At 45.3% G+C, this 27456-nt stretch overlaps 1 protein-coding gene across 2 annotated transcripts in view; it reads right to left on the bottom strand.

Moving 5' to 3' along the window:
• The window catches only part of B4GALT4 (beta-1,4-galactosyltransferase 4), a 236185-nt gene that overhangs the window by 46073 nt on the left and 162656 nt on the right, over positions 1 to 27456 (bottom strand). For both annotated transcript variants that reach the window (XM_085621133.1, XM_085621134.1), the window contains exons 3-5: positions 18837 to 19069; positions 15745 to 15932; positions 4998 to 5120 (exon numbers count right to left, since the gene is read on the bottom strand). In XM_085621133.1, coding sequence (XP_085477259.1) covers positions 4998 to 5120; positions 15745 to 15932; positions 18837 to 19069 — 544 coding nt within the window. The remainder of the gene's footprint in view (positions 1 to 4997; positions 5121 to 15744; positions 15933 to 18836; positions 19070 to 27456) is intronic.

Here is a 27456-nt window from a genome sequence, read left to right as displayed (position 1 = left end):
TGACATAAGTACTTTATATTAAGATCCAAATTTCATTCGACACGGAGGCAGTTTTACTAGATTCAGTTGAAATAATATCAAAGGGCTTTTCACAGGCGAAATCTGGCGAAATTTCAGCACGATGCCACCTGCGCATTGCGCTCACCGGGAACCGCCACCGACATTAGGGTTCCTTCAGTAAAGGTGCAGGAGTGTAACAAATATATGTAATTTGTAAATCGGCCGGTCTTTTGCAATAATTTACAGTCAGTAGTTAAAGGCAATCTAAAGTCGATAATTACCAATGTTTAAAGGTTTGCACTGCGGCTCTGTGAGTATTTTATGCCCAAATGAGTTTCCACAGGACCTCCCACTGTTTCTGATGAGGACGCGCTGAGGCTTTATAGTCGTGCGTGAAGCGGGGTTCTCCCGAAGTGCACAGCGCGTGATGCATTGCCCCCGCTGCTTAAATAATGCATAGCGTCTGCACGCTGCGCCCAGGACCTGCACTTTATTTACATACAAAGTGGGCAGGTTCCAAAAATGAAGAAATATAAAAAGGCTCAGGACATGAATTCTCATCTGCCATATGTACATAACATGGACGTTTATATAAAAAATAAAAATAAAAAACCCAGCACATTACGTGTTCCGCCGGTACACGAGGGCTTAACTTCCGATCTTTTCACAGGGGCTTCTTTGATAGAGGGGAGTCTGTTATTATAGCGAGTGAAACTGGTAGTCTGAGATGAGAAATCATGTAAAACAACCATTGGTAAAAAGAATGACCACGTTTTTTAAAAAACTGGGACAGGCAATAGACATAATTGTAGGACTACAAACGAACGCGCATGGAAAGAGAGGAGGGTGAAGAGATGGCAGCAAAGCAGGAGGGGGTTGAGGGACACCGGGAAATACTCTCATTTTGAAGTTAGGGAAAGAAAATTAAAGAAGTGCCCTTGAAAACAGTGTCTGACATTTGATCTCAATCTTTGATTGCACAGCAAAGTGATGAGGTAATAACAAGATTTACAGGCCTCTTGGCCTGTTTACAGAAAGGAGCTTGGAGCAAGTGAAAACAGAAGCTCTCGTGTGAAGTGCTCTTCAATAAAAAAAAAAGTAGTTCATAAAACAGTTGCTAAAATGGGAGCAGTGGATGGATGCATGAACATATTCCTTGCAGCTTGCGCAGTCTAGCCAAAACCTAAAAAGAATAAGTAAATCCCCAAGTTTCAGCAGTGGAAGGATACAACACAATAAAAAGGATGGTAAAAAAAAAGTCTATGCTCCAAGGGAGGGTCAAAAACTAGAAAATAAACGCAAGCCAACTAATAAGAAGCGAGCGAATGAGAACGACAATAAAGCCTTACAGGCTTTAAGTTCCCTGTACGTTTTTGAAATGGTCCACAAGAGGCTTCGGCCTCCATACAGCTAAAAGCTTTCCGATTGGCAAGACCTAAAAAGAACTTGGGGCACCAGTTTGCCTTAAACTTCGCCAGGAAAGGATTACACCCTCGCTGGCAAAGCATTATGTAATCTGCACATAATTCCGCTTGCTATGTCATGAATTAAATACGCTAATGTGCTTTATTTAGGTCTTCCTAAGGGACTGAGCCAAAGACTCCAGCTTGTCCAAAATCAAGCAGCCAGATTGGTCTGTCGTCAACCTAGACACTGCCATATTGAACCCCTGTTGAAACAAGCATTGGCATAGCCAATAGGTCTCGCCTTTGGGACCTTGAGTGATTAGCCATGCATCAGTTGCATAACTAAATACTTATAAGGTCCCAAAAGCGAGACCTATTGGCTATGCAAAGCGGCCGTGCGGCCGCGAAAGTCAAAGTGATCGCGATCAAACATCAATGCGGCGGTGAGTCCGCGAAAGTGAAAGAAATTGAGCGCCCGCGCACATGCACTGTAGCTCTAGGCTGGACTGGTAGCACTTTTTGGAGCCCTCTCAATAAGTCTCGCCAGACCAGCGCATGCGCTGGGTCAGGCGAGACCTAAAAACGACACTGGCTCCCAGTCCTTCACACAATTTTCAAAACCCGCCATGACAATATCCCCTCCTTTGTTGCCTCCAGATTTCAAGAATTACATCCCCAAGCAAAATCTCAGATCTGCTCATCACAATCTTTCAGAGGTCCCCAAATTCAACAGGAAGAGATTGGGGGGGTGGGGGGGGACTAGGTGTGCTGTGCTTGCTCCTGGTGTCTGGAATTCTCCATCTCCCCCAATATTAGAGCAGTGGCTTCCTACGAGAGCTTCAGAGCCTAAGAGAAAACATGGCTCTTTGGACAAGCTTACGATTGTCTCATTTTTGCTCTTCTTCCAAACCCTTAGCGCCATGAAACCTCCTTGGTGAACGTGTGCTCTGAAATTTCATTATAACATAACAGTACTGTAATAAAACCAAAATATTTGTTTTAGTTTTTTTTTTTTTTTTTTTAACTTCACCAGGGAAAAAACTGCACTGTCATATCAGGGGTGACATGTAGTTTGTGTCCTGGTCACAGATCACTAGGTGTGAGGGCGGGAAACATCCACTAGTACGCGGACATTTCTTCGCGTACCGTTACTACGCAAGCGTTAGTACGCATGCGATGTAACAACGCGTCCCTTTAGTACGCATGCTGTTACATCGCATGCGTTGTACAACGCATGCGTAGGGGGCGGGTACTAGTCACGGCGGACATTTGCAAAGAGAGTCTGACGGAGGAAGCCGGTGGAAGCATGAAGGGGGAGAAGATTTGAAACATGTGTGTTAAGAGGGAAGTGGGGCTGTGTAGGGTAGTGCAGGGTTGTGTACTTGTGTAGTGTATTATGGTTTAGTGAAGTGTCTTGGGGTTAGCGTTTTAGGGTTTAGGGTAGTGTTGTGGGTTATTGAAGTCTAGGTTAGTATTATAGGGTTTAGTCTAGTGACGGGGGGTTATTGTTTTAGGGTTTAGGGTAGTGTTGTGGGTTAGTGTTTTAGAGTTTAGTGTAGTGTCGTGGGATTAGTGTTTTAGGGTTTAGGGTAGTGTTGTGGGTTAGTGAAGTCTAGGGTAGTGTTTTAGGGTTTAGTGTAGTGTCGGGGGGTTAGTGTTTTAGGGTTAAGGGTAGTGTTGTGTGTTAGTGAAGTGTAGTGTAGAGTTTTATGGTTAAGTGTAGTATGACACGTTATTCCGCATACCATTATTATTACTAGGTAAGTTTTTACTTCGCATACCATAACACTTTCATTGTAATGGTATGCAAAGTAAAAACTTGCGTAGTAACGGTTATTGCTAAGTAATAACCGCGTAGTAAAAGCATGCGAAGTAATGGCATGCGAAATAACGTCTCATATTCGTGAGGGCCACAAGGGAGAGAGGGAACAGGTGCACAAGGGAGGGAATAAGACCTTGAGAAAGAATACTGGCATCATAGAGGCGCAACTAGAGCCAAATTTCGGGGGGGGGGCTGAACAAAAATTTCGGGGGGGGGGGGCTGAACAAAAATTTCGGGGGGGGGGGGCTGAACTTTAAGCAATAGGCAGAGTGGAGCTGCAGGGGCTCTTAGAAGGGGTGAAACAACAGCGAGGCCTCATTAACATGCAAATGGTCTTTTAAAGACCTGTGAAGTGCTCGGGTGCGGCTGCTTTTTTGCCCGGGAAGGTGTCTCATCCCGGGCTGCCACACACGACTGGGGGGAGGGGGGGGGGGGGGGGGGCTGAAACCCTTTGGGTCCAATGGGTGTTGCGCGCCTGGCATGGTTAGCTCTATTTTTGGAAGGTGGGGGGTGGACTATGTTGTGATATGGAGGTAACGCAGCAGTTAAGCGTGACTAAGTGAAACTTTTCACAAGTCTGAAAGGTCAAAGTACTAAAGTTAGTGGATTAAAAGCGGTCACTACAAACACTGAGAACAGGAGTTGATTACGTTAGGTAGTCTGTCAGAAAAACTCCTCCGCTCCCAAAAGACCAGGGCTGGGTCATTATTGCGAAGGGGGTTATGGGAACATCCTGGAAGAATCGATCAATGAATGTCCCTGCCCTCTCACGCCCCGCGCCTCCGGTACACCCTGCTTGATTGATGGCTTGTAATGTGTTAAAGCACTGTTGGTTTTCAGGGCAGTCTCTAGGACCCTGGATGGGTGGAGCCGGACCTGAGGGACTCCGCTAATGACTCTGCGCCCTGCCCCATCAGAATCGCATCCCCCCCACCGAGGAAGCGGCAATAAAACTGGCTGCCCTGATAAGCAGTTTACACCTCAAAGCTGTGGCATTCGGTATTTGACACCGGCGGGCCTTGGACTTTACTATTATGTGTTATCTACAGCTGTCGGAGCAGCCAGGCTGTACAGGGGCACGCGGCAATGTCCCAGTGTTGAGGAAAAGCAAGAAGCAAGGACTGAAACTCCATCAGTCAGGTCCAATGAGCACCTATGAGGACTTCTCTACAGAGGTACAGGCAGACTCCTCTCTGACCATCACATTAAACACAGAAACAGTCACCTAATACTGGGAATTTAGTTTAAAAACATTCAGCAATACTGGGCTCATAAATTAAACAACTAACGGGTCTCCCAAATTTCTGATCATTTTCAAAATGTATCACAACATTTCAGAAATGCCACCCAATCTACAATACAAATCCTGCATTGAATTCATATCTGATGTTACATTTCGATTGGTTGTATTTTGTGCCATACGTTTGTGTTAATGTTTTATCTACAGTAAGGAGCTGTGTCATGTTTACAGGTGGAATGCTGTGCCATGGAACAAGGTGAGCATCAATACAGTGGTGCTAAGTGTTAAGAAGTTAGAGTAAAATAAAAATGTTGCTTTTCTGCAATAAAACTTTGTTACTACGACTGGGTAGAGTATGTTTAACTGAATGTTGACTTCCACTACCAGCTTCCACTTTAGTTTGCCCTTTCCTGAATATTGGTGCCCAGGCTTAGGAGATTTCTCAAGTTCTGGATTTTTATACAAGCCGTGCTATTTACACGCATACTTCTCAAGTGCACTTTGGTCACCTCACACTCATTGCAAATACCTTTCTCTTAGATCGTCGTCCTCTCCTCCCCAGCCCCAGTAGTTATTTGAGTATCCGTTCACTTTAGCAAACTGCTCCCGGGTCATTGCAGTGACGCCACCAAAATATCCCTTGTAGCGTAACCTAGAACAAAAAGCAAACACAATGAGTCACAATAGGCTGGAGAGGCCAGATGGACAGTTCTGCTGTCAATCACTCATAGCATCTGTGGATAGTTACAAAAGTCTGAGCCAAAACAAACGAGAAAACAAACTGGAAGATAATTTGTAGGTCAAACATTGTGCTACCTTTTATAATGGTAATCCTCTTCAACAAAATATAATACAGCATTATAGCCCACTGCCAAGGTATAAGAAGATTGTTTAAGGTTCTAAACGCGAGATACAGGCCTGAGCCGTAGGCGAGAATTTATAACAAGTGTAAAGGCTTTTAACACCCATAGTTGTCAGAGGCCGAAGTGCTAAAAACCTATTAGAACATTGGAATGTGGAGCACTCGATTGAAGACAATGGAGTGCTCCGTGCTTCTACGGGCCGGTAAAGACCCGCAAAGCAACATTCTAATGTTGTTTTAACAAAGGCCTCTCGGAGCCCGAGGGGATTTAAACCCCCTGGTACTCCAGGAGGCCTCCGTTTTATTTGTTCGAACATTCTGCCCTCTAGTGGCAGAAGGTTCTAATAGCCTTACAGCCGTTCTAGCTGGGCTAGAACGGTTATTAAAGTCCCACTCCCTTGTTAAAGTCCCTCGGCTTTGGCTCGCGCCTTTAATAGCTGGTATAGCCCGCTATGGCAGGCTATAAGGCCATATTAGAACATTGGAATGTGGAGCACTCCATTGAATACAATGGAGTGCTCTGGGCTTCTTACAAGCTGGTAGAAGCCCATGGAGCAACATTCCAATGTTGTTTTTGTTCACAGCTGCTGCTGTGAACAAAGGCCTCTTGGAGCCCGAGGGGATTTGAAAGCACTCGGGCTCCGGAAGGTCTTTCTTTTTAGTAATTAGAACATTCTGTCCTTTAGGGGTGGAATGTTCTAATAGCCTTATAGCCCTCCTAGCGGGCTCTACCGGCCATTAAAGGTCCGCTCCCTTCTTAAAGGCCCTCGCCGACGCTGGAGCGGGCCTTTAATGGCCGGTAGAGCCCACTAGGTTGGTCTCTAAGGCTATACTGGAAAGTTTCACCCACTGAGGGTAGGATGGTTTACGTTGTTAGGGATAAACAGAAGAAGTAACATTGGAATGTTGGAGCACAATGTGTACATCAAGAATTTTTGGCCTTGAACCACTACTTTCTCTTCAATGGAGTGTTCAACATTCCATTGCTCTAATATAGCACTATAGCTTGCCTCCGAAGAATATATCGGTTGTTCAAGTCTCTCTTCCAGAGTTAGGATTTGGATGTGGATTTATAGAGCGCATAGCTACCCTTGGGCATCCCAGCGCTAAGAGGACCTAGTTTATTCCAAGTGGGGTCGGTGCAGGAAAATGTTTAGGGAAAGAGCCAGGTTTTTAATTTTTTTCGGAATGATAGTAAATTCTGCTCACTCCTCATGGGTAGTGGGAGGGAGTTCCATAGCTTAGGCGCATTATAGGCGAACCTGCGGCCGCCCGATCTTGCCTTTTTTATTCTCGGGATGGATGCCAGTGCAAGTGAATCAGATCTTAGGTGACGGCTAGCTTTGTGAAGTTTCATCAGGAATCTGAGTATTGGGGGGCCTTTATCTTGCAGGATTTTGTGCGCTATGCAGAGCGTTTTGAACGGAATGCGCTCTTTTACTGGGAGCCAGTGTAGGCTCTTGAGGGCAGGTTTCGCCGAGTTCCGTGCTTTGGTTCCCGTGAGGACTCTAGCTGCGGCGTTTTGGGCCACCTGGAGTTTTTGAATAACTGATGCAGGGGCTCCCAAGTATAGGATGTTACCATAATCAAGTCTTGAGTTGACCAGTCCCTGCATCAGTAACTTCCTGGAATGGAAAGGGATCAGGTGGAAGATCTTACGGGCCATACGGATTAGGCTGAAGCAGGTCCCTGATGTTTTCCTGGCCTGGGTTTTGAAATTAAGGTCCTGGTCAAGCCAGATACCTAGACTTTTGACTTCTGTTTTGGGAGTAGGGTAGGTGCCCATGCAGGCTGGCCAGGAAAGGTTTACGGGTAATTTGTGTTGATTGCCCAGTAGGAGGATTTCGGATTTGTCGCCGTTGAGCTTGAGTCTAGAGTCCGACATCCATTGTGAGATCCCTTCTAGGCAACTGGCGAGGTTTCCTAAGCTAGAGTCAGAGTGGTTAATGGACACCACCAGCTGGGTGTCGTCAGCGTACATCACTGACTTGACACCGAAGGGAGTGATGATGTCTTCGAGGGGGGCCATATAGACATTAAAAAGTGTGGGGCTAAGGGAGGAGCCCTGAGGGACCCCACACTGCATAGGCAGGGGTTTAGACGTGGAAAAGCCGTCTGATACCTGAAATGATCTTCCCTCGAGGAAGGATTTAATCCATGCGAGGGCTGAGTCGGTGATTCCCAGTTGGCTCAGCCGGTGGACCAAGATGGAGTGGTCCACCGTGTCGAAGGCGGCACTTAGATCGAGGAGGATCACTGCCACTGATCCTCCTGCGTCTATGATGGCTCTCGCCTCTTCGACAACTGCGAGCAAGGCGGTGTCGGTGCCTTGGCCCGGTCTGAATCCGGTCTGGGAGTCGCGTAGTAAGTGATTGGACTCCAAAAAGGAGGATAGCTGTTTGTTAGCTATTCGTTCAGCCACTTTACTAATCCCTGGAAGAAGTGAAATCGGCCTGAAGTTGGAGGGGTCTAGAGGGTCCAGGTGGGGTTTCTTTAGGAGGGCTTTGACCGTAGCCTTTTTCCAGTTGGCTGGCACGGCGCCACTCCTGAAGGAGGCGTTTATTAGATTGGTGAAGGGTTGGGCAATAGTGGGGGCGACCAGTTTCATCTTACTGATGGGAGCAGGGTCCGCTGGTGAGCCACTTTTTACAGCTTTCAGGGTTTCTAAAAAAGTTTCCGTGGAGATCTGATCAAAGGCTCGCAGGCAAGGAGCCTCCGGCTGAAGGGGGGATGCAATAGGATGGAGAGAAGCGGAGGGTGCGGGGAGTGAGGTGAGTATTTTATCAATTTTTGCGGAGAAGAAGTTGGCCATTTGATTGCATCTCACGCCTTCAGGGTCAGGGGGGGGGGGGGGGGGGGGGGGGAGAAGGGCCCTGGATTTTGGTGAGGAGCCGAACTATGCGGTATGTTTCCTTCGCTGAGTTAGCTGCTGCCGCAATCTTACCAAGAAGGTGGCCTGGGTAGATTTAATTGCGGTTTTATAGAGCTTGATAGCGCTTCTGTATTCATTTTTGGAGGCTGTGGACCAGTTTTTCCTCCAGGCGCGTTCTAGTTTTTTGCAGCTCTTTTTTAGGGAACGGAGTTCCTGGGTGTACCAGGGAGAGTTGGCCGATTTGTTCCTGCTAGGCATTGGTTTGAGTGGCAGAATGGTATCTAAGGATTGATGGATCCAATCCTGTAGCTGAGTTTCTGCTATGGACGGGTCTTCGTCCAGGAGGGGGGAGGTGGAGGATAGAGCCTGAGCCCAGGCGCTGTTGTCCAGTTTTTTCCACGGGCGATCCGGGGGTTGGGGAGGGGGTTTACCCAGAGGTTCGGTGGATAGCAGTAGCTCGAATGGGACCAAGAAGTGGTCTGACCATGGAATAGGGATAGGGGGCCTAGCTGTGAGACGGGGGAGGTTGGAGAACACGGGATCCAACAGGTGACCTTTGATGTGAGTAGGGAGGTTATTGAGTAATTCGAGGCTGAGTGAACCTAGGTCGGCTTTGAGGTCCATCGACGGTTTGTTGGAGGGGTCGTCGAGATGGAGATTTAAATCTCCCAGTATCGTAAAATTCGGTGTAGTACAGGCCAGGGAAGAGACAGAGTCAATGAGTGACTCGCAAAAGTGACGAATTGGTCCAGGGGGACGATAAACTAATAGTACCGAGAGTGTGAGCGATGGTGGGCGACTCACTGAGAAGAGGATGTTTTCGCAGTCCAGTATGGACTATCTCTGAATTGACATGCGAGGTAGTCTCTGTAAACAACAGCGATTCCTCCGCCAATGCCTACGGGTCTGTTGTGGAATTTAATCAGGTATTCCGGTGGGAGTGACTGAACGATATCTGGCTCTGATCCTGCTGTGAGCCATGTTTCCGTTAGGAATAGGATTTCGATGTCGGAGTCTTTCAGGAGCAGATTAATTTCCGTTTGATGCTTTGGGAGGGATCTGCAGTTAAGCAGGGCCATATTGAGGGTGATGGGTTTCAACGTTTGCTCTAGGTGGAAACTGTACGAGCATGAACGGCAGCAAGAGTTCCCTTCAGCGAGCGAGATCGAGTTGCTGCAGGGGGGGGTTAGGGGGATTCGGAGTTCCAGCAAGGTGTCCCTGGAGTAAGTGGTGGCCTGGGAAGGGCGGACCAGGGGTCCGGGCTCTGGGCGCGGTCTGGCGCGGACGGGCGCAGACGGGCTTGCCTTAGGCGCGCAGACGGCGCTCCCGCTGCGCTCGTCTGCTGCGCTTCCTGAATAGACACATTTTAGTAGAGTGGGGTGGTGTGGTCAGCGAAGTGGGCGTGGCCTGAGTGCTCGACCAGGTGGCAGCAATTAGGCAATTTTCCCTACGTCAGCGCTAGGGTCCGCTGCGTGGGGGTGCTCAGGGAGATAGGCGAGTGAGTTAAAACACAGTAACAAGTGACTCCAATTTTTAAAAACAAAGCAATCTCCCGGCTTCCGCCTCAGGAGTAAACAGACAGTCTTCAGGCCCAAGCCGCTGATGAGGGCCTATAATGAAGGAGAGAGCCTTTAACAACACTTATACTCTAAGGTAGAAGCGCGATAAAGCTATTAGAACATTCCAAACCAAGGGTAGAATGATCTAAATTAAAGAAAAAGACAAACACTGGAATGTTGGCTCAGAAGGTGGATACCAGCCATGATTGACCCTGAGCCACTTCATGGTCTTCACTGGAGCTACCAACATTCCAATGTTCTAACATTGGATGTGACTAAAATGTTTCAAATTATTCTGTGTGATCTGGGTTGGTGGAGCATCATTGTCACGGATTGATAACGCTGTAGGTGATTAAAGGAGAGTACTTCTCATTAATGGAATGTTCATAAATGTGGTATAATTCACTTAAATTGAGTGCGTTTACAAATGGATGCAGTTTCTGTAGTCGACTTCTGCGACCCTCTGCGGCAGTCCGGCGTGGTGGGAGTCCAGGTGATCTCCAAACTGCAGATTGCTAACGTTGTGTAATTTGCTTTGTCAGTTTATCATCTTCAATGGGCATTTAAAGCAGAAGACCATTTACTTTCCTCTTCTGGGAATATATTGCTTCATTTATTTGATGTTGACATCAGGAGTAGAGGATGAACTTATGAGATCAGTAAATGCATATGTAAAGAAGGTCGTAAAAGGTGTTCATTTTGATCATCAATAGTACAAATGCTACTTCCATAAATGGGCTGCATGTCACATATATACATGTTCAAAACTGTAAACTAGGTTCTCATATAGATGAGGGAATGTTAGTAAGGATGAAGTGAAGTGTTGTGATACACAAATCCAAACAGGGGAGCAGAGAATTCAAGGAGGGAACGGAGCTACACACGTTTTAGCATCGGCAAAGGTGTCGTTTCATTCCTCTCTTCAGCGCAGAGTACAGGAGCCTTCAACAGGATGGAGGAAGCTTCTTCCAAACCGTGGGAGTTGGCAAAGCTAATTACTCTTTCACAGTTTTTTGCTATTTTTGAGGTTTACATTTCCTCTACCCCTTTGTTTCTTGAATTTCTGTTTTTCCCCTAGGAGATGCATTTTTGTACCTGTGAGTGTGGCGTCTTGTAATGTTAGGTTACGCATGCCATCCCAAAAATGCACCAGTTGTTCACAGGAGCCAGTTCAGAAATGTCAGAACGGGGGGGAATTCTCAACCTGTCGCAAATCTTTACACATAAAGTGACCGGTTTTACTAGTTCCCAACCATGCAAGGAAAATGTCTGATATTCGGTGCACTGTTTGCCACTACCACACTGGCCAAGCCGCCCCTCTGCCTCCAGCAGATGATTCCATGGTGTACAAACATAAATAACCTCCACTCATTTCATGCGGGCGGACTGGAGCTTCCTAATGCTGGATATGTGGCCTGGGAAGCGGTGCTGGAACACTTTACCGACTGAGGGAGGGTTGTGGTGTGCGGCATCAACAGACAAAAATGATAGGGGTCTAAAGTAAATCCTGCTGTTAATGAACAAGCGAGTGCAGCAAATGAACAAAAACCGTAAGTGGGGAGCTTGTATTTGTGGGAGAGAAGGCGGTTGATGATATCGTAGTCCGAGACAGTTCTTGCAAAAATGTCGTTTAATAAGGCCTTATGATGCAATATTCGTATATTTCTGGATATAGTGAGGTCATTTTTAATCAAAAAGAGTTTTTATAGAAGATATCCTGGTCAGTAGTTTTAGCCATGCGCACATACAATAAGAGTAAAATTAATCTGTATCAGTTTGTTTCGCATCCTACTTCGAGGGACAAGTTACTTAATTTCGGTAATGCTTTTTCTGTTGCAATCTCAATCTAGATAATCAAAAAAAATCCACTAGAAAGCTTAAACTGATATCCTTCCAGATATAGTAGTATTCCTTATGGGAAAAGATATATATATTTTTTTTAAATAACCCTCACCCACCAAAAGGTCCCTTGGTGGCATGCTTCATCATCGGGTTCTTCCCACCCCGCTGTGGGACGGGGCGTTCTGTAACCCACGGAGACGTGGGAGCACTTCTGGAAAGTGTGGGCTATATTACTAAAAGATAGGAGTGGAAGGGTCAGTGAGATAGTGAACAGAATTCTAAAAAATACCTGGCCACTAGGGACCTAAACTTTATTGAATCCTGTGGCTGGTATTGTTAAAAATGAGGGTGTTGGAGGTGCACAATATAATGTATGTGTTACTCCTGGTCTACATGTTTCAAGCCTTCACCTTCGGCTTTTCTTCAGGACCAAGTATGATTGACCCCTAATAACAATCCTGAATATTGGCTATTGTATTCTTTAGTGCCTGTTCATGGTATATCAATGTGCGTTTATACGATATCCAATCGGTATAATGCTTCAATACTACCTATTTGGTAAGATGTTTCAATTCATTCTATTATTGTTCTAACTTTGCCCCATGAGCTCTGAACGGGAGGGGAGGGACGCCTGTAGTCAAACTTGCTTCAAAGCTACTCCCTCGCCCAGCATACTTTGCCTGCCCGTGGTTCCATAGGAGCCACGGGCAGGTAAAGTATGCTGGCAAAGTTAGAACAATAATAAAATGAATTGAGACATCTTACTAAATAGTTAGAATTGAAGCATCATACTAATAGGGTATCGTATAATCACACAATGATATACCATGAATAGACACAAATTACCATATCTCCTAAGAGGGCCTAGGAAGGACTGTCACAGGGCAAATCATGTATATCCACGGGTTGTCACGGGGAGGGGGGGGGGGGGGGGGGGGTAAGCAGCACCACAAGACTTCCCTACTACAGCAATCTGCCAGGCTTCATGTAATAAAACCTCTTTCTGTAGGTGTTTCACCATACATACATCAACCCTACTGCCTTTATCATAACATTTCATAATCAACAGATCAGGCCTATAGCCATGATCCCTGAGGTGCTACCATAACCAACTCAGCCCTGCTGTGTGGAGAGCTAGGCCACAAGTCAAATAATCCAATTCAACCTCTCTTTAAAGTGGAAGCACATAACTTCGGCCCAATCAAATCCCGTACTCCAGGAGCCAACGTGTGGGTGGAGCCTAAAACTATCTCCGAGTAGTACTCTGAAAGGTTTTTTTTGTTGATCACATAAGGGCGGTTACAGATTTGCAGTCAAGCGAGACTTTAAAAAAAAAATCAGTCCTGATGCCTCCAAAGTTGCCTAGTTCAAAAACTACTCTGGCTGCCATGTTTTGAACAACTGCAGTCGCTGAATCTATCTTTTGGGTAATCCTCTGAATAGTATGTTGTTATGGTAAACGTTTGATTTTATGAACATCTCTCCGATCGATTTTAATGTTCATTGTCCAGATAGGGTAGTGTTTCTTTTATCTGTCACAGACAATAAAATGCCTGAATTGATTACTTTCCGCTTATGTGCTTTGAATTTTAGATTTTCATCCTATACCACCTGTGCTATTTTCAAAAAGGTGGTGGGAAGACCAAATAATTCAGGTTGTTGTGGAATATTACTTATTGATTGGGGAAGAGGACTGTTAAAGCACATTAGTATAGGTAATAGTAAAAGCAAGACTGTACTCAATTTTTTGCCAATTCAATCACAGGCTAATATTTTTATGCAAGGGACAAGCATCAGCATTTTTCATAATATATATTTACATAATCCCAAATGGTGTCAAAAAGGTAGTGTGTTTTGACCTTGTCTGGGCGGTGCATGGACTGGTGAAAAAGTGTGTAAATTGAAATAATAGATAATTAAATTAACTACACTTCTTTGGGTGATATATATATATATATATTCTACTAGCTGACATGTGAAAACATTAATGGCATAGAAATAAATAATAAATCGGTCAGGTTAGCTTAAACGGCGTTAATTCCTTATCATCTGCAACTGACCGTGGTCATCTCCAGGACGGGCAGCTTTTAGATAATTTCACATAACTCCATTCCAGAAATGTCGCAGAGCGACTATCCACAGGGAGATGGTTAAAGTGCCACAAAGATATAGCTGAAATTCAAGGAGTTTATGGAATGCAGAAGTTTGCGCCACATACGGTCATAAACGGTCAACCAAAAAATGACCCGTAGGTTCGACATTTAGAAAGCATTTGCAGTCCACCAAAGAAGTGACTGAAAGTAAGTTGAAGGTTTAAGTCAGTAGCAACTGGTGTAAGCTGCTAGATAATCAAAGGGGGGGGGGGTGGGGGGGGGGGGGGGGGGAGAATAGGTCCATTCTCCCCCCCACCCCCGCCTGATTATTTGTACTACGTATGGATGTCGAATGGACCATAGCTTCTCCTTCCCTCCATCCTGATTAAATCGTAAGCTGCTAGATGCCACATGGCCTTTATAATATTTAATTAAACTTTCAATGCAATCACTTTTTGACCAGTTATTGTTTTTGTAGATATTTCTGTATCAGGCTGATGTTTTCCTTGCATAAAGAACATTAATCTAAAAATAAATAAGCTAAAAATTCAGACAGTGGCTAATCCTGCTCTTCATCATTAGTTAAGCATGTTACTGATGCGCTTTCCAAGTAATCTCAAACCACGGCCAGGGTACAGAGTTCCCAAAACGAACAACTGCACAGTGCGGCGCGGGCAGCGCAGTCCTAAGCGATGGATGCCATCAATGCCTTATCGTCTATCCTGCACTCTGATCAGGGAGAATGTGTTGCTCAAGGTGAGAGGGACAAAGATCTCGGAGTAGGGTCCACAAAAGGGCCCAACGCGGGTTGAAGCGGCGGTGCGGGTGGATACTGGAGAAGAAATGTTCTGATCCGGTCACAAAGAAGTTCAGGTTTCTCTATGTAGAAATATAAATGTGTGTCGTGGAGGGAAACAGCAACATCACAGCAAGTCTCAGGACACGGTGGAAGTGCAATGCAAGATCTCTCATTAATGCATTTAAAGTAAAGAATAAATAAAAAAATGTAATTGTAATGAAGCTGAAGAGTACTGCCCTCTATGGAGTATTGTGAGATAACAGCAGACAGCACATTTCTGTGTTTTAAATCGTGCACCATTGGTTCATGTACTCCTCTTGAAGTGTTGGTGCAAAGGAACGTATGTAATGACCAATGGAGGGTTCAAGAAGTTAAAACTTATCAATACTTTCAATTGTGCCATGCTTCTATTTGTTGAAGTGTTTTGAGAGTGATCTAGCCACTAGGCAGCGGAGCGCTTCACACAAAACAGCCGAATACATAACGGAGGACGAAGGAGCCTAGAATCTCGAGGCACTGTGTGAATGGAGTCAATTTTATCAGACCTTCCACCTGGAATTTTCAGAGCTTAGTGAGAAAACAAAGAATTAGAAGTTATAGTTGTGGTTGGAGATTTCAAACGAGGAGGAGTGAATTTCTCTTTCCCGATTGAGAGCTCTCCTTCTCCTAATTTCCTGTAGGTAGGGAGGTGGATGGTTTTCTAAGTGATACAGAGTGCTTGAAAGATATTCTCAGCATTAGAACGAGTGCGGGTAGACATGCTGCGGACAGCAAGCACGCGTGTTTCCCAAGCCAATGGACGGGCCATTGTCCCGCCAAAGTCTTCAGGTGAGTGGATGGTTTGAGCCTCCTTCACACAGCTAGTCAAGGGCAGTGCTTAATTTGTAAAAACGGTAGTGCCGGGGCTCTCAACAGGAGGACAGTGTAGAGCGTGCACCATCCGTTGCCAATGGCAGCACCAACACACTAATCATAACACTCTTAAAAGTGTGACAATTCATACTATTACAGGCCCCCAAAGCTATAAGAATGGCTTTGGAGGCAAATACTAATAATTGGAAATTGAAATGGAAATAATAAACAGAAGTTGTTGTACTCGTACCTAAATTGGCAGACACCACTACCATGTAGCAGACAGTCATAAGCCCCGGTGCTGGCAATTAAGTGCCGGTGCTGAGCACCGGAAAGCACCGGCACAAATTAAGCACTGGTCAAGGGCAGATTTGTTTAACAAAGAAGTGGGTCCTACCTGTAACCGGTGACATTGCGGCCGACCACAAGATGCTTTGGCTCGTTGTCGCACAGGTAGAGGTTGAAGTCGTTCTCTGGCACCAGGTCCACGTCGTGGAATATGAAACAGTCCCAGTTATGCTCCTTCAGCGCTTCCAGATACCCTACGTTCAGCAGTTTGGCACGATTAAATTTATCTTCGCCAGCCTGTAAAAAGAAATAAATACTTTAATGAATAAAAAGTAAGTACAGTTTAACGAAGGAACTCTGATCCACCCATGATCCGGTCACTGGCGTCCACTGGCATTCGAATGAATCCTGTTAGATCATCGATGGCAGTGATGGATTAATAGACTGAGGAATGCATTAATGCAGTGAAGCTATGAGCAGCACTGGAAAGGTCAGCTGCCCCATTTTACTGTGTTACGGAGTTGTTGTGTTTATATTTTTGTGCAACAATAAAATGTGCAGAATGTATTTTCATACTTGATTACACATGTATACATGGATATCGTACAGTTTTTTTAAACAAATTCTCTAGGACGTGTACAAGTACGCTTTTGACCCTTGTTAACCAGGCCTCACATTGTATTTACAGCATTTTGTTCAAAATGGAACACATTCCTTGTCACCCATGATTTGCTTCACCCCCACACACATCTCACAGCCTGTTGTTTCGGCAGCACGAAGACATGTAGACTGTGATTTCTTTATTTCCGATGTTATCGTTCATGCTGCCTTTGTTAAACTTTACCCGGCTCAGTCATAAACCTGCAACAATTACTTTAAGGTCTTCCCGCTAGATCACTGTGCCTATTCTTTCAAAAACACACTGTTGTTTATGAATCTAACTTGTTCTAGAATCTCCGAATTACATGAACATATAAGGGGCAGAATAATTGTTCATGTAATAGGATAGTGCTCAGGTGTTAAGGCAACATGATGTTTAATTTTGCGGTGCTCTGATCTGCTGATGAAAGGATACATTTGCTCACACCACAGTGATTCTGCAGTTCTGTTAATTTCATAGGCAAAAATAACCTATACAAACTCTCGATTCTGGGGGGTGAGCCAGCGACCTCCGATCAGATGTTCCTGTTCTACTAGGGATACTGTCCGTTTCTTTCCTGATTTTGCTGCCCACTTGGGACTTAGATTAATTTCTAATTTTGCCTTTCTCTGTATTGCAATATTTACTGAAAACCTTCATGACAATGGTTCTGTATTGCTGTAATTCAGAATTTTAAAATAAAACTGTTTAACTATTCCACTGATTTTGAACTCCGTTACGGAGTGCGCCATTACATTAATTGACAGCATTCCTGATATTTTGATGCATTGGGTTGCGCATTAACAAGGGGACACAGTCTCATGAAACTGAGGTTTAGCACCATCTCAGAACTAGAAAACTGTGAGCATGCTGATGGAGGTAATTTTTGGGGTGTCTAAAATGTCGGGGTTGCCCTCACCTACATCAGCAGTGCCACGCCACATATACAGAATGGCCTGTGAATAACCTAACCAACGGGTCCGGGTAAATCAATATTGGGTCTATTAATTCAGGAACAAGTGAATGAATACAATTGCCTGGCACCTTTAAAATTCAATGAACTAATGCCCCTCACACAAGCACTTATATATTTGGGTAACAGGTAATGATCACAGGCACATTCATTCGGAAACATGCTATTAGATCATGCTGTTCCTGTAATCTGTCAGACTAGATCAGCCCTGCCAAGTATCACGCATCAGGCGTGACGCTAACGCATTTCAGTGCTGGTGTCCGCATCACAGCACTAAATGCATTAGTCAAGCATAATTAGGGCCCCCGCCCACCCCCAGGCATGCTGTAACAAGGAGCTCCAACAGCGAGCTCACTGTGCTATGGGAAGCGTGCATGTGTCTGACTGGGTCAGGAACTTGAATAGATACATTGTGAACTGGAGCGCAGCGAAGCCTGGTGAATCAATAGTCAACAGCACATCCGAGATGGCTTTTGCAGCTCATCGTCGTCGTTTTTAGCAAGGCACGCTTCCCTGGGATTACTGCATGCAGGGTAATTGGCCTCCTAGGCTGCAAGGCAGGCCATTCAGGAGGCGGGCGGCAGGTTTGATTTTCCTAGCGCGCCCGTCTCTGGCAGAGCAGTGCTTTTTCTCCACTTGCGAGCGGGAGTCGTAACGCACTCAGACATGTGTTGGACAAGACTATGAGGTAGGAGGGGGGTTTTAGTTTTTATTTCGGAGTCGTGTATCGTGGCCCACCCACACTCGCAACATTCAGCTGCCCAGACCTTTGCATGTTGGCGCAGAGGGGCACACTTAACCACCCCCCGCCGGTTCATGAACATTGATTAATCTTCTCATTTGTTAGAGGCTCGCAGGCGGGGCACACTAGTCGAGTCACGTCGGGCGGTCACGTTGGGGTGTCGTTCCTGAAATTCATGCCTTCGAGCATCTAAGAAAAGTTTTTGGAAAAAATTTGAGTGCATTCGACCATCATTCATTCACATTTTCTTATTTTGTCCCGCCGGGTTATGCCGCACCTTGAGCGTTTGAAATAACAGTTACATATTACATCACATCAGAAGCCACTACTCCGGCCACCACTCCGCACGGGCGCATTGATTGGCAGAGCAGGTCACCATCGCTGTTTGCACGCCCCCGTTAGCACACTTTACGTCAATGACTTCTTAGAGTTTCTTGTTGCTGAAATGGGTGTAATTTCTGATATTTATATTTTTCCCTATATGTTTAATTGCTGGATTGATTTTTGCTCGCGAGAAAGTGTCACTCAGTCGTTGAAACGTCACTCATAATTACACAAAAATTATTAAAATGTCACACATAGCAATCTGAAACCTTGGCAGCTATGCTAGATCCTGGTGGGACTTATTTTGCTGTCACTTCAGCGCAAATATTACTTTTTATAAAATACTCGTTTTCAAGGTTCCTTAAAAAAGCTTGATAATTGAATTTTGTTGAAAGCTTAATGGCAGCCAAATGAATCTCAGCAGAAGGGAGGGTTTGAGTTAAACTGGCAGAGGTCTAAACCTGTGACCTGCATGTTACACACGATCATCTCACCTGCTGACACTCAACCTACCACTCTCACCTGGTGGATGACGTAGATGCCGTATTCCAGCTGCTGCCGCTGCAGGAACGGGTGGAGATGCTCTAACAGGTACATGAGATGCTTCTCCCGGCTGCGATGCGGGATGAGGATGGCCACCCGCTGCAATGGCCGGCACTCGTTGGGATGGTATCGGCCTTCCAGCACTTTAGGGTTGCTTAGCCGTACCTTCTCCATCGTCAGAGACGCCTTAAACGAGAGCTTGAGGGACCCCACTGCAAGAGAGGATGTGCTATTTATACAGTACATCATGACAGATCCATCTTTTAGATTGAAAATACACTGCACATGTGGGGAAAACGTATTTTCAAAGCTCCAAAATGTATTCCTATGAAACTCGAGTGTACAGAACTTAATACAGCAGACAAGGAATACGCAACTCCAGAGGGATTTACTACGAGTTGACTCTAGGACCCTTTCTGAATTCCTCAATTCCCAAATCTTATATACATACAAATAACACAGAGAGCAGCTGAGCATTTTGGCAAGACCTTTTGCCACGACCAGCAAACTCAAAACACTTCAAATTAACAACAAAACAAACTATATTCACACAAAATGCCCACAAAGTACACCTCACAATCTGAGATTAAAGTATGTGAAGTCTTGATAAATAGGAAATATATACCATACATAGCACAACATATACGTGTGACAGGTCGTATTACATATATTGTTCGAATACGATCAGCACAACTGCAGATTCTGGTTTTCCAGGATCAACACTATATTCACACTGCATTATATTTGCAGCTTCTAACCGCATGGCCACACCTTCTCTTCTGGACACTTCCCCAAAAAGGTTTCTCCGACCAGTACCTCCAAACGTCCTCCTTACCCATGCCACGGAGCGTGTCACTTTGCAGCGTTCCATGGAAGGACCCTTGTGTGGGATGCAGAGTCACAGGCTCCGACAGAACGGACTGTCAAAAGCCTGTCGAGTCGGTGCCTTCTCGACCTACTGCCGGGAACACAGGTTTCCCAGTTTTGTGCTTCCATTGCTGCTCCAGTCCAGGTTTTTCCCTTTACATTCTGTGACATGCTTTCCTAATATTTGTGAAACAGGACTATCTAAGGCAGAGAATGCATATAAAAATTCTGGACTGGATGGAAAACTGGGAATCTTGACCGCTATGCTCAAAGTCACAGCATATACTCAACTCTGTCTGCAGTTCTAGTTCTTAATTACACTTTAACTGCTGTGTCTGGCTCACCACATTATGAAGCGTCAACCACTGCTGCTTGGGGAAGGCAGAGTCTTGCATCGACCGCCCATTCTGCGAGATCCTCATGGGTCCTCTCTGAGAAGCCTTCTCTTATAAGCTCTGTCGAGAAAGATTCCCCGCCTCCGCAACGTTGATAGCAATGAGGTATGTCCAATATCTTTGTTGCGGCTGCACCCTGCTCCTTCTCTTACAAACTGTGGTAGGTTACTAGACTTTGTCGTATGTCAGATAAATATCTTGCAGTGTGCTGGGAACTGTCGCCAAAGGATCCTCCGTGAGATCCAAACAGAAGGTATTTCTTGCTCTTCATACGGTCTGGCTTGCCAGCACAGCTATCGCCAGACAAGTAAGTGCGAGTCACCATGAAAAGGGCTTTGGCTCTGCACATGTTGGGAGCCAGGAGCACATGTTTTCATTGGCCAGAAGCTGTGTGCTTCCACAGTATAGTTCCTGTCCTCCACACACCTGTGATCATTTTATTTATCCAGCTGCCTGAGCTTGAACTTTCAGAGGCAGACACATGACACTGTAATGTTATTAAGGTGTCTTCGATAACTAGGTAATTGATGGTGTTTTTCTCTGGCAGTATCACAGATGAGAGGAGGGCAATCAATCTACGTGGATTTTAGGTCTGGCTTGACAGTGAGTGCAACGGTCACCTGATCTATTAACCCAGAGGTCTTCAAATTGTGGGTTATGGCCTGGTGGTCCGTGGCTGTATTCCCAGGGGGGGCGCAAACCAGTCTGCAATTACTTGTAAATGAAGGTTGCCTGGAAGCACAACTGTCTTTATTCACATTCACTAGTTGAAGTACAGAGAAAGTGTTGAGATTATAATACTAAGTGCCAAGGGGGCAGAGTCAGTTAGTGTGGAGACGAGTCAAAGAGGTGGCTAAAGAGGATAAAATATTTGTTATTTTGTTGTTGTTTTCACCTTCAGTTTAATGCTTATAAAACAACAGGCACACACCTTAAGTGAAAAATACATGCTTAAAATAATCGACGGGAAGTGTACTATTTTGTGTTATGAAACCTCACTCTGTTAATGTGATCACTGCAAATGTCTGTGTGTATGACCAGAGAGTCACAGAATTAAATGATTGATACAGTGAGGAACAGTGACTTTTTTATTTATAGTGCAATGAGATCCGAGCCTGTGACTGAAAGCACTGTAAATGTAGTGTTTATGATAAAAACAAGTGCTTTATAAAAAATACACACTTTTTGCAATGAGTAATCTGACTTTATCTAGTGCAAACATTTTTGTAAGTGTCCATTAAAAGGACGCACTCCAGAACTCCGCTGATATCGGCTTTATGTTCCTTCTCAAAAGAAAAAAAAAACATTTGTCACTGTTAGAAGGTGGTTCTGACACTATGGGCCGCCCGGATTTTTCACTTTTTGAGCACCTAATTGTTGAGCTTTTACTGTGGGGGAGCCTCATAAGTTGGGACTCGCCCACAGTGAACTCAGGATGTAAGAGACCGCATGGGGATTTTACTGGTGTTCCCCTGGCTTGACCAGGCCACTGTTCAGCAGCTGGAGTAAGGGACACCGGGCTGGTTACATGCAGACATATGTGTACATGCGTGTGCACACCTGTACGGGCTGCGCAGGGGAGATTCCTAGCGTGCGCAGTCCAGGAGCAGCTACAAAGTGAATGGTGTGGCAGGACTTATGCAGTATTGGGTGGTGACATGGAATAGGCTTTATACACTGGAAAGAAACATGCCAGGGAAAGTCAGTGTGTCTTACTGTTTTTTCACTTCATTATTCCCCTATGGGAATGTGGAGCCAGGGGCTAGATTAACTTCCATTAGGCCTATAGATTCCAGACACGCACTTAAGTCCAATGTAGCAAATGTGAAAAGAAGTATTCTGCAAAGTCCAAAGTCATATTTGTACTGCTTTTGGGTCATCCAGAACTGTGATATTTCTCTGAGCCAGCCATGACCAGACCCAGGCTGAGGGCTGACCTCAGCTGGAGGGATTGATAACCATTCTTCCACAAGCTAGGGCCTCCTCTCCACGAAGAGAAGATGGGTGGAGCTACAGGCTCATCCATCACTAGGTGCCAGGCACCAGGCTGCACGAAGGAGGGAAGGAGTTGGGTTTCAGAGGCCATGTGGCCAGAGACACTGGATGACGCCATTTTTAACAAACCCAGAGGCTGGACAAGAAGGAGGGAGCAGGGGCAGGGACGTGATGTGTCGCTGTTTGGTAGGACCAACAGAGACTTTCTGCCAGCCCCCTACTCAACTTTTAAAAAGTGCCTGCACAGGAAGAGAAGCTCTCTCTGGGGTGTGGTCTGCTGAGGCTGAAGGTGCTGGAGCCTGGCGCAATGGGCAGTTGGAAGGAGAGACCCCCTGACTGCCCCCAGGACCCTAACGGCACCAGAAGAAGAGCCCAGGACCGGTGCGCAGGAGCAGTGGCCTCTGTGCAGGGAGAAGAGAGGCCACGGAGGAGAGCCAGGCGAAAGGCTGGCGCAGGGAGCCACGGAAGACAGCACACTGCTGGATCAGAGAACCCGAGGGTGGAGGAGAGTGTTCCCAGTGGCTGGGGCTGGTAAAGAGGAGCATGAAGCGCCCAATAATGCCTCGCCAGGCATTTGGAAATCTGCCGTTTTGGTGCTTTGTGGCCCCCAGAGGAGGGGGGTCACCCTCACTTGTGAAAAGGTGCTGGGGGAGCTGCTGGAGCAGCGCAGTCTTCCCCCCCCCAGCACGAAGAAATCTGCCATTTTGGTGCCTGGTGGCCCCCAGAAGAGAGGGTCACCCTCATGTGTGAAAAGGGGTGCAGGGGGGCTGCAGGAGCACCGCAGTCTCCCCCAGCATAAAGAAGAACAGTCCACCCATAAGTTTTAGGGGCATCTGAAAGAATAACCCCTCAAGGGCTCAGCCAGCCTTTAACACCTTCTAGGCTGGAACTTATGTTCTACAGCTGAGGGTGTACTATGAAGTGCATCATGGAGTGAAGGGCTAAGTTGGGGATGTCTGGAGAAGGGCATCCCCTGGAGGTGAAGTGGTGTAATTGCACCAAAATGCATTTACTATTGGTTATTTCTTTTTAGGTGGACTGAAAGTCACATGTGTAAAGTGAAGTACCTGTGTAAGGTGATGTTAAGCTAAATGTAGTTATGTTGCTGGACCTTCCTGCTAGGGGGTCTGGCTGTATTTACGTAATCCCATGCTTTTACCTGTGATTCCTTTTAAAGTGAAGAGGCGCACTGCAGGAGAAGTGTAGTTGCCAGGAGTACTTCTTTTGAAGGGACTGTAAGTCACATGTGTAAGGAGATGTCATAAGCCAAGTGGGGCTATGTTGCCAGACAGTCCTGCTAGGGTGTCTGGCTGTATATGCGCAATTCTGTGATTTCATCTGTGATGCCTTTAGGGGCTGTAATTGCAATGCATTCAAATGATCAACCAAGGTGATGAGTACGGTCATTCTAAAGTGGGCGTAAACATGGATTCTTGCTGCTGCGCTTAGGTGAAGACCCCAGACTGCTAGCCCTTAAGATATAGAGGTGCATACTTTATGGTTAGTAGGACATGCTCAGTCAGGGTCATGTGTCACCAAGGCAGGTTTACCCCTTTTAATGCTTGTTGAGGTGTGGTAAATAATTTAATTACCGGAACTTAATTTGATGCGGAAAATCTATAATAATAGCTCAGTAAAATAAGAGGCAGAATCCGTGGTATTAGAGGTTCGGAACGGGCTTTATTCCAGAATCAATTTAAATTGAGGAGCTCCATATTCCATCACCACGAAGGTTCAGGAAGTGAAGACCGTTACTTTATTGACAAGTAATCATTTTTATACAATAGGCATTACAGTGAAGCAGATGGAGGAGGCGTAACAATTGATAGTAAAGATAAAACATACATGCGTAGCTAGAGTGGGTGTAACTGGGTGTAACTAAAGAACGTCATCAGGTATGATGTCATAATAGGGTGGTTCCATGAAAGAATTTCGCAATGTCAGCAGGAATATTCGGCAAAAATGCGCGCGCAGCAGCATGACGTGTGATTGACGTGCAACTAGGGGGTGAAGGGGACTTGACATTTAGCTCTACATGTGGCGACAGAAGTCTGGAGGGTCAAGTCAACCTAATCCCAAATCATATCTAACATCCTATGTTTAAAGAACTATGTTATCCAAAAGAGAGGTCTTCTTAGAGTAGAATCTTATTCTATACTGACTATACTGACTGTTAGTGCGTGTACAAGCGTCTAAGTGTCTACACTAGATGCGAGGGCAGAAATCTTCCATAGTAACAGGGCTATGAATTACTTGTATAAAGACAGAGAAGCCGGGCCTTTTGCTCGGTAGCTGGAAGAATGTTTACTTAAACTACTAGACAGGAATGCATTGGGTAGGGAGCGGAGCAGATAATCTCGAAGGTGAAATACAGTTTTTGGCAGGCAACAGGCTGATGTCAGGCACCGTTAGCCGCGCAGAGAGTAGGGCAAAGTTCATGGATACAGATGCGAGCTCAGACTGGAGCTTTCAGAGGCAGAAGGGAAGAAAAGCTTGATGGCAGAATCAGGGCCTACTTGCCTGGACTGTAAAATGGCATAAGTGAACCATATAAAGCCGGTGGCCTTTCATACTTAGGAATAGAATATCCGGCCCATTCATGGCGGATCTGGAAGAGGACATGTTGACGGTGGACGTACATGTGTTTGCGTCTTCATAACTGGAACTGGAGGGAACATACATGTACTTGTGATTTATACATGAAACCGTTGGGGTCCAAGATAGGGGACATAACTGACCAGAAAAATCCATATTTCCACATTCCCTCCTTGTCCCCTACTTGCCCGTTAAGAGATATCAATCTTCATCAATCCATCGATCTGTTCATATAACATCATTTGTTCTTCTTTTTTCTTCTGGAGTGAATGAAATCTTGGTGGTGGGATACACGATGTGGCACACAGACCACAGATCGCTGGTCCACATTGTAGGCATAGACAGCAACTGAATAATATGAGGAAGCCAATACCTAGGAAGGATAGGACCTTCCATCCAAAGGTAGATAATACACTCCAAAACCAACCGGACCAAGTCCAGGTGCCTGGATTCTGGTGTATCTGGCTTACAATCTTATGAAGGCGAGTTATGGCTTTATATACAGATGGCGAATTTTCTGGTATGAAAATGCAACAACTTGATCCGATGACCCTACAAGCTCCGCCCCTATCGGCCAGGATGACGTCAAGGACAAGACGATTTTGAAGCACAACAATCCGCATAGCAGACTGCTCTTCTGTTAAATTGCCTAAGGCGGAAATAGTTTCGTTCACTACTGCTTCAAGGGTTCTGGTTAATCTACGTATCAGCTTACTATTGGTAACTGTACCTATATAGGGAAAGAGACCTTTATTGAAATCTGTGTATTTTTCCCATGCGGTCTCAGTGTAATCAACTATTGGGAGATCTCTCCTTTCTCTATTGTGTACTAAATGAGTGTTTCTGTGATAATCAGGAGGAGCTAGGAAAACAGGTGGCAAAAGGAATCCGATGTAGCAGGTACCATCCCAATCTAGAGGCAAACGTATATATGCCGTCTGACCACATATGAAGTAGGAATGGCGGGAAGCTCTAAATGTAGACTTGCCTTGATCACTAAATTCTATTACAGTGGTGCATCTACTATGGCCCATATGTATGGAACCATTCTTTCTTACACATAATTCACCTTTAACTGGAAATACTGACATGGCGGGCAAAATTGGAGTAGCTTCGGATTCGACATTCAGGATCATGAGATTAAGCGTAAAATTACCTAATCCATATACTTCATTTTCTAGATCAGTTCCTGTTCTTTTGGGAAGTCCCTCCTTGTTAGGGTAGCAGACTTTTAGTAAAACTAAGTTCAGATTTCCCCATACCCAGTTATTCTGGTAAACTGCAGAATTCGAATCTAGGGAATTAATTAAACTAAACCATGCTCCACAGGAGCCGTTGTGTGTGAACGGGTATGGAAAGAGAGGTAGAATTCCCTTATAGTTCTGATAGGGAGGGAGTCGACCACATATCCAACAATTTGTAGCATTGCTAACCTGATGGGAATGATGTAACATACTAATAAAAGTGTTATTGCGCAGCGCAAATCTATAGGACAATTCATGCGGAGGTAATTCACTAAAAGAATGTTCGGCAGTAACATTATAAACATGTCTAGAAATAGGATAATATGTGTGCAACAATATACTTGCAGTAATTATTAAAAGACTTAGGAAAAACAAAATTAATAACGTCACTGTGCAATGACTACGCAGTGATTTACAGTACGCATGTCGTTTCAACTTTATCCTTCTGTTTCTTTCTCTATACAGGTCTAAGGGATACATGTCAGAGACAAATTCGACCGATTCACCTTGGAGAGGACTTAAACAATCAAATCGCCTGACTTGTTAGACCGAAGTTTTAGTTTATATTGTTCATTGTTATTCAATTCAACCAAAGGAAGTTTTGAGTCAATCGGTGAAGACACGCAAGGTGTGTCGTTTACGTCTGACGGTAGTCCATGAAATTTCTTGATATGACTTGAATGTATCCAGCCTTTTCGTCCTTCGATCTTTACGGCTGTCCTCGTCGTTAGTAATACGAGTTGAGGCGATTTCCACCTAGGATCCAGCTGAGACTTCCGATCAAAGTTCCTCACTAAAACCAGGTCTCCTGGAATTACGTCATGGGGTTTCACCTCGGTGTGGTCGGGAAAGGCTGCAGCTACCTGTGAACGACAAGATTGTAGTGCAGACATCAAGGAAGCCAGGTAATCTGTCAGCATATTACAGTCAATATCAGTTATTTTGCGTGGTATAGGCGTCCCCCACATATTTGGTGGTCTACCGAAGATCACCTCATAAGGGGATAGCCCTGTTCGAGAGTGTGCTACCATTCTCATGTAAAAGAGTGCAACGGGTAAGGCTACTACCCAGTCGACACCTTTCTCTCTACAGATTTTGGACAATCTAATTTTCAGGGTCTGGTTATGTCTTTCCACGAGACCTGCTGCCTCGGGGTGTCGGACACAGTGAAATTTCCACTGATAGCCTAACAAAAGTGAAACGTGTTTCATTAATTCGGATGAGAACGGCTGGCCGTTATCTGAGTAGACAGCACGTGGTAAACCGTACCGTGGGAAGAATTCTCGAACCAACTGTTTGGCAGTAGTCGGAGCAGTGTAATCTGAAACCGGGTATGCCTCTGTCCAACGGGAAAGAGCACAGACAACTACGAGAACATATTTGAATCCTCGACATCGTTCCATCTGGATATAATCCATCTGGAGGACTTCAAAAGGGTGATCAGGAGGCTGAAATCCACCCTGTTCTACGGGAATGCTTTTTCCTGGGTTAAACTGACAACAG

This window comes from Triturus cristatus, chromosome 8 (genome assembly GCF_964204655.1).
Source record: "Triturus cristatus chromosome 8, aTriCri1.1, whole genome shotgun sequence".
Lineage (NCBI taxonomy): Eukaryota > Metazoa > Chordata > Amphibia > Caudata > Salamandridae > Triturus > Triturus cristatus.
This window is presented reverse-complemented; position numbering and strand designations above follow the sequence as displayed.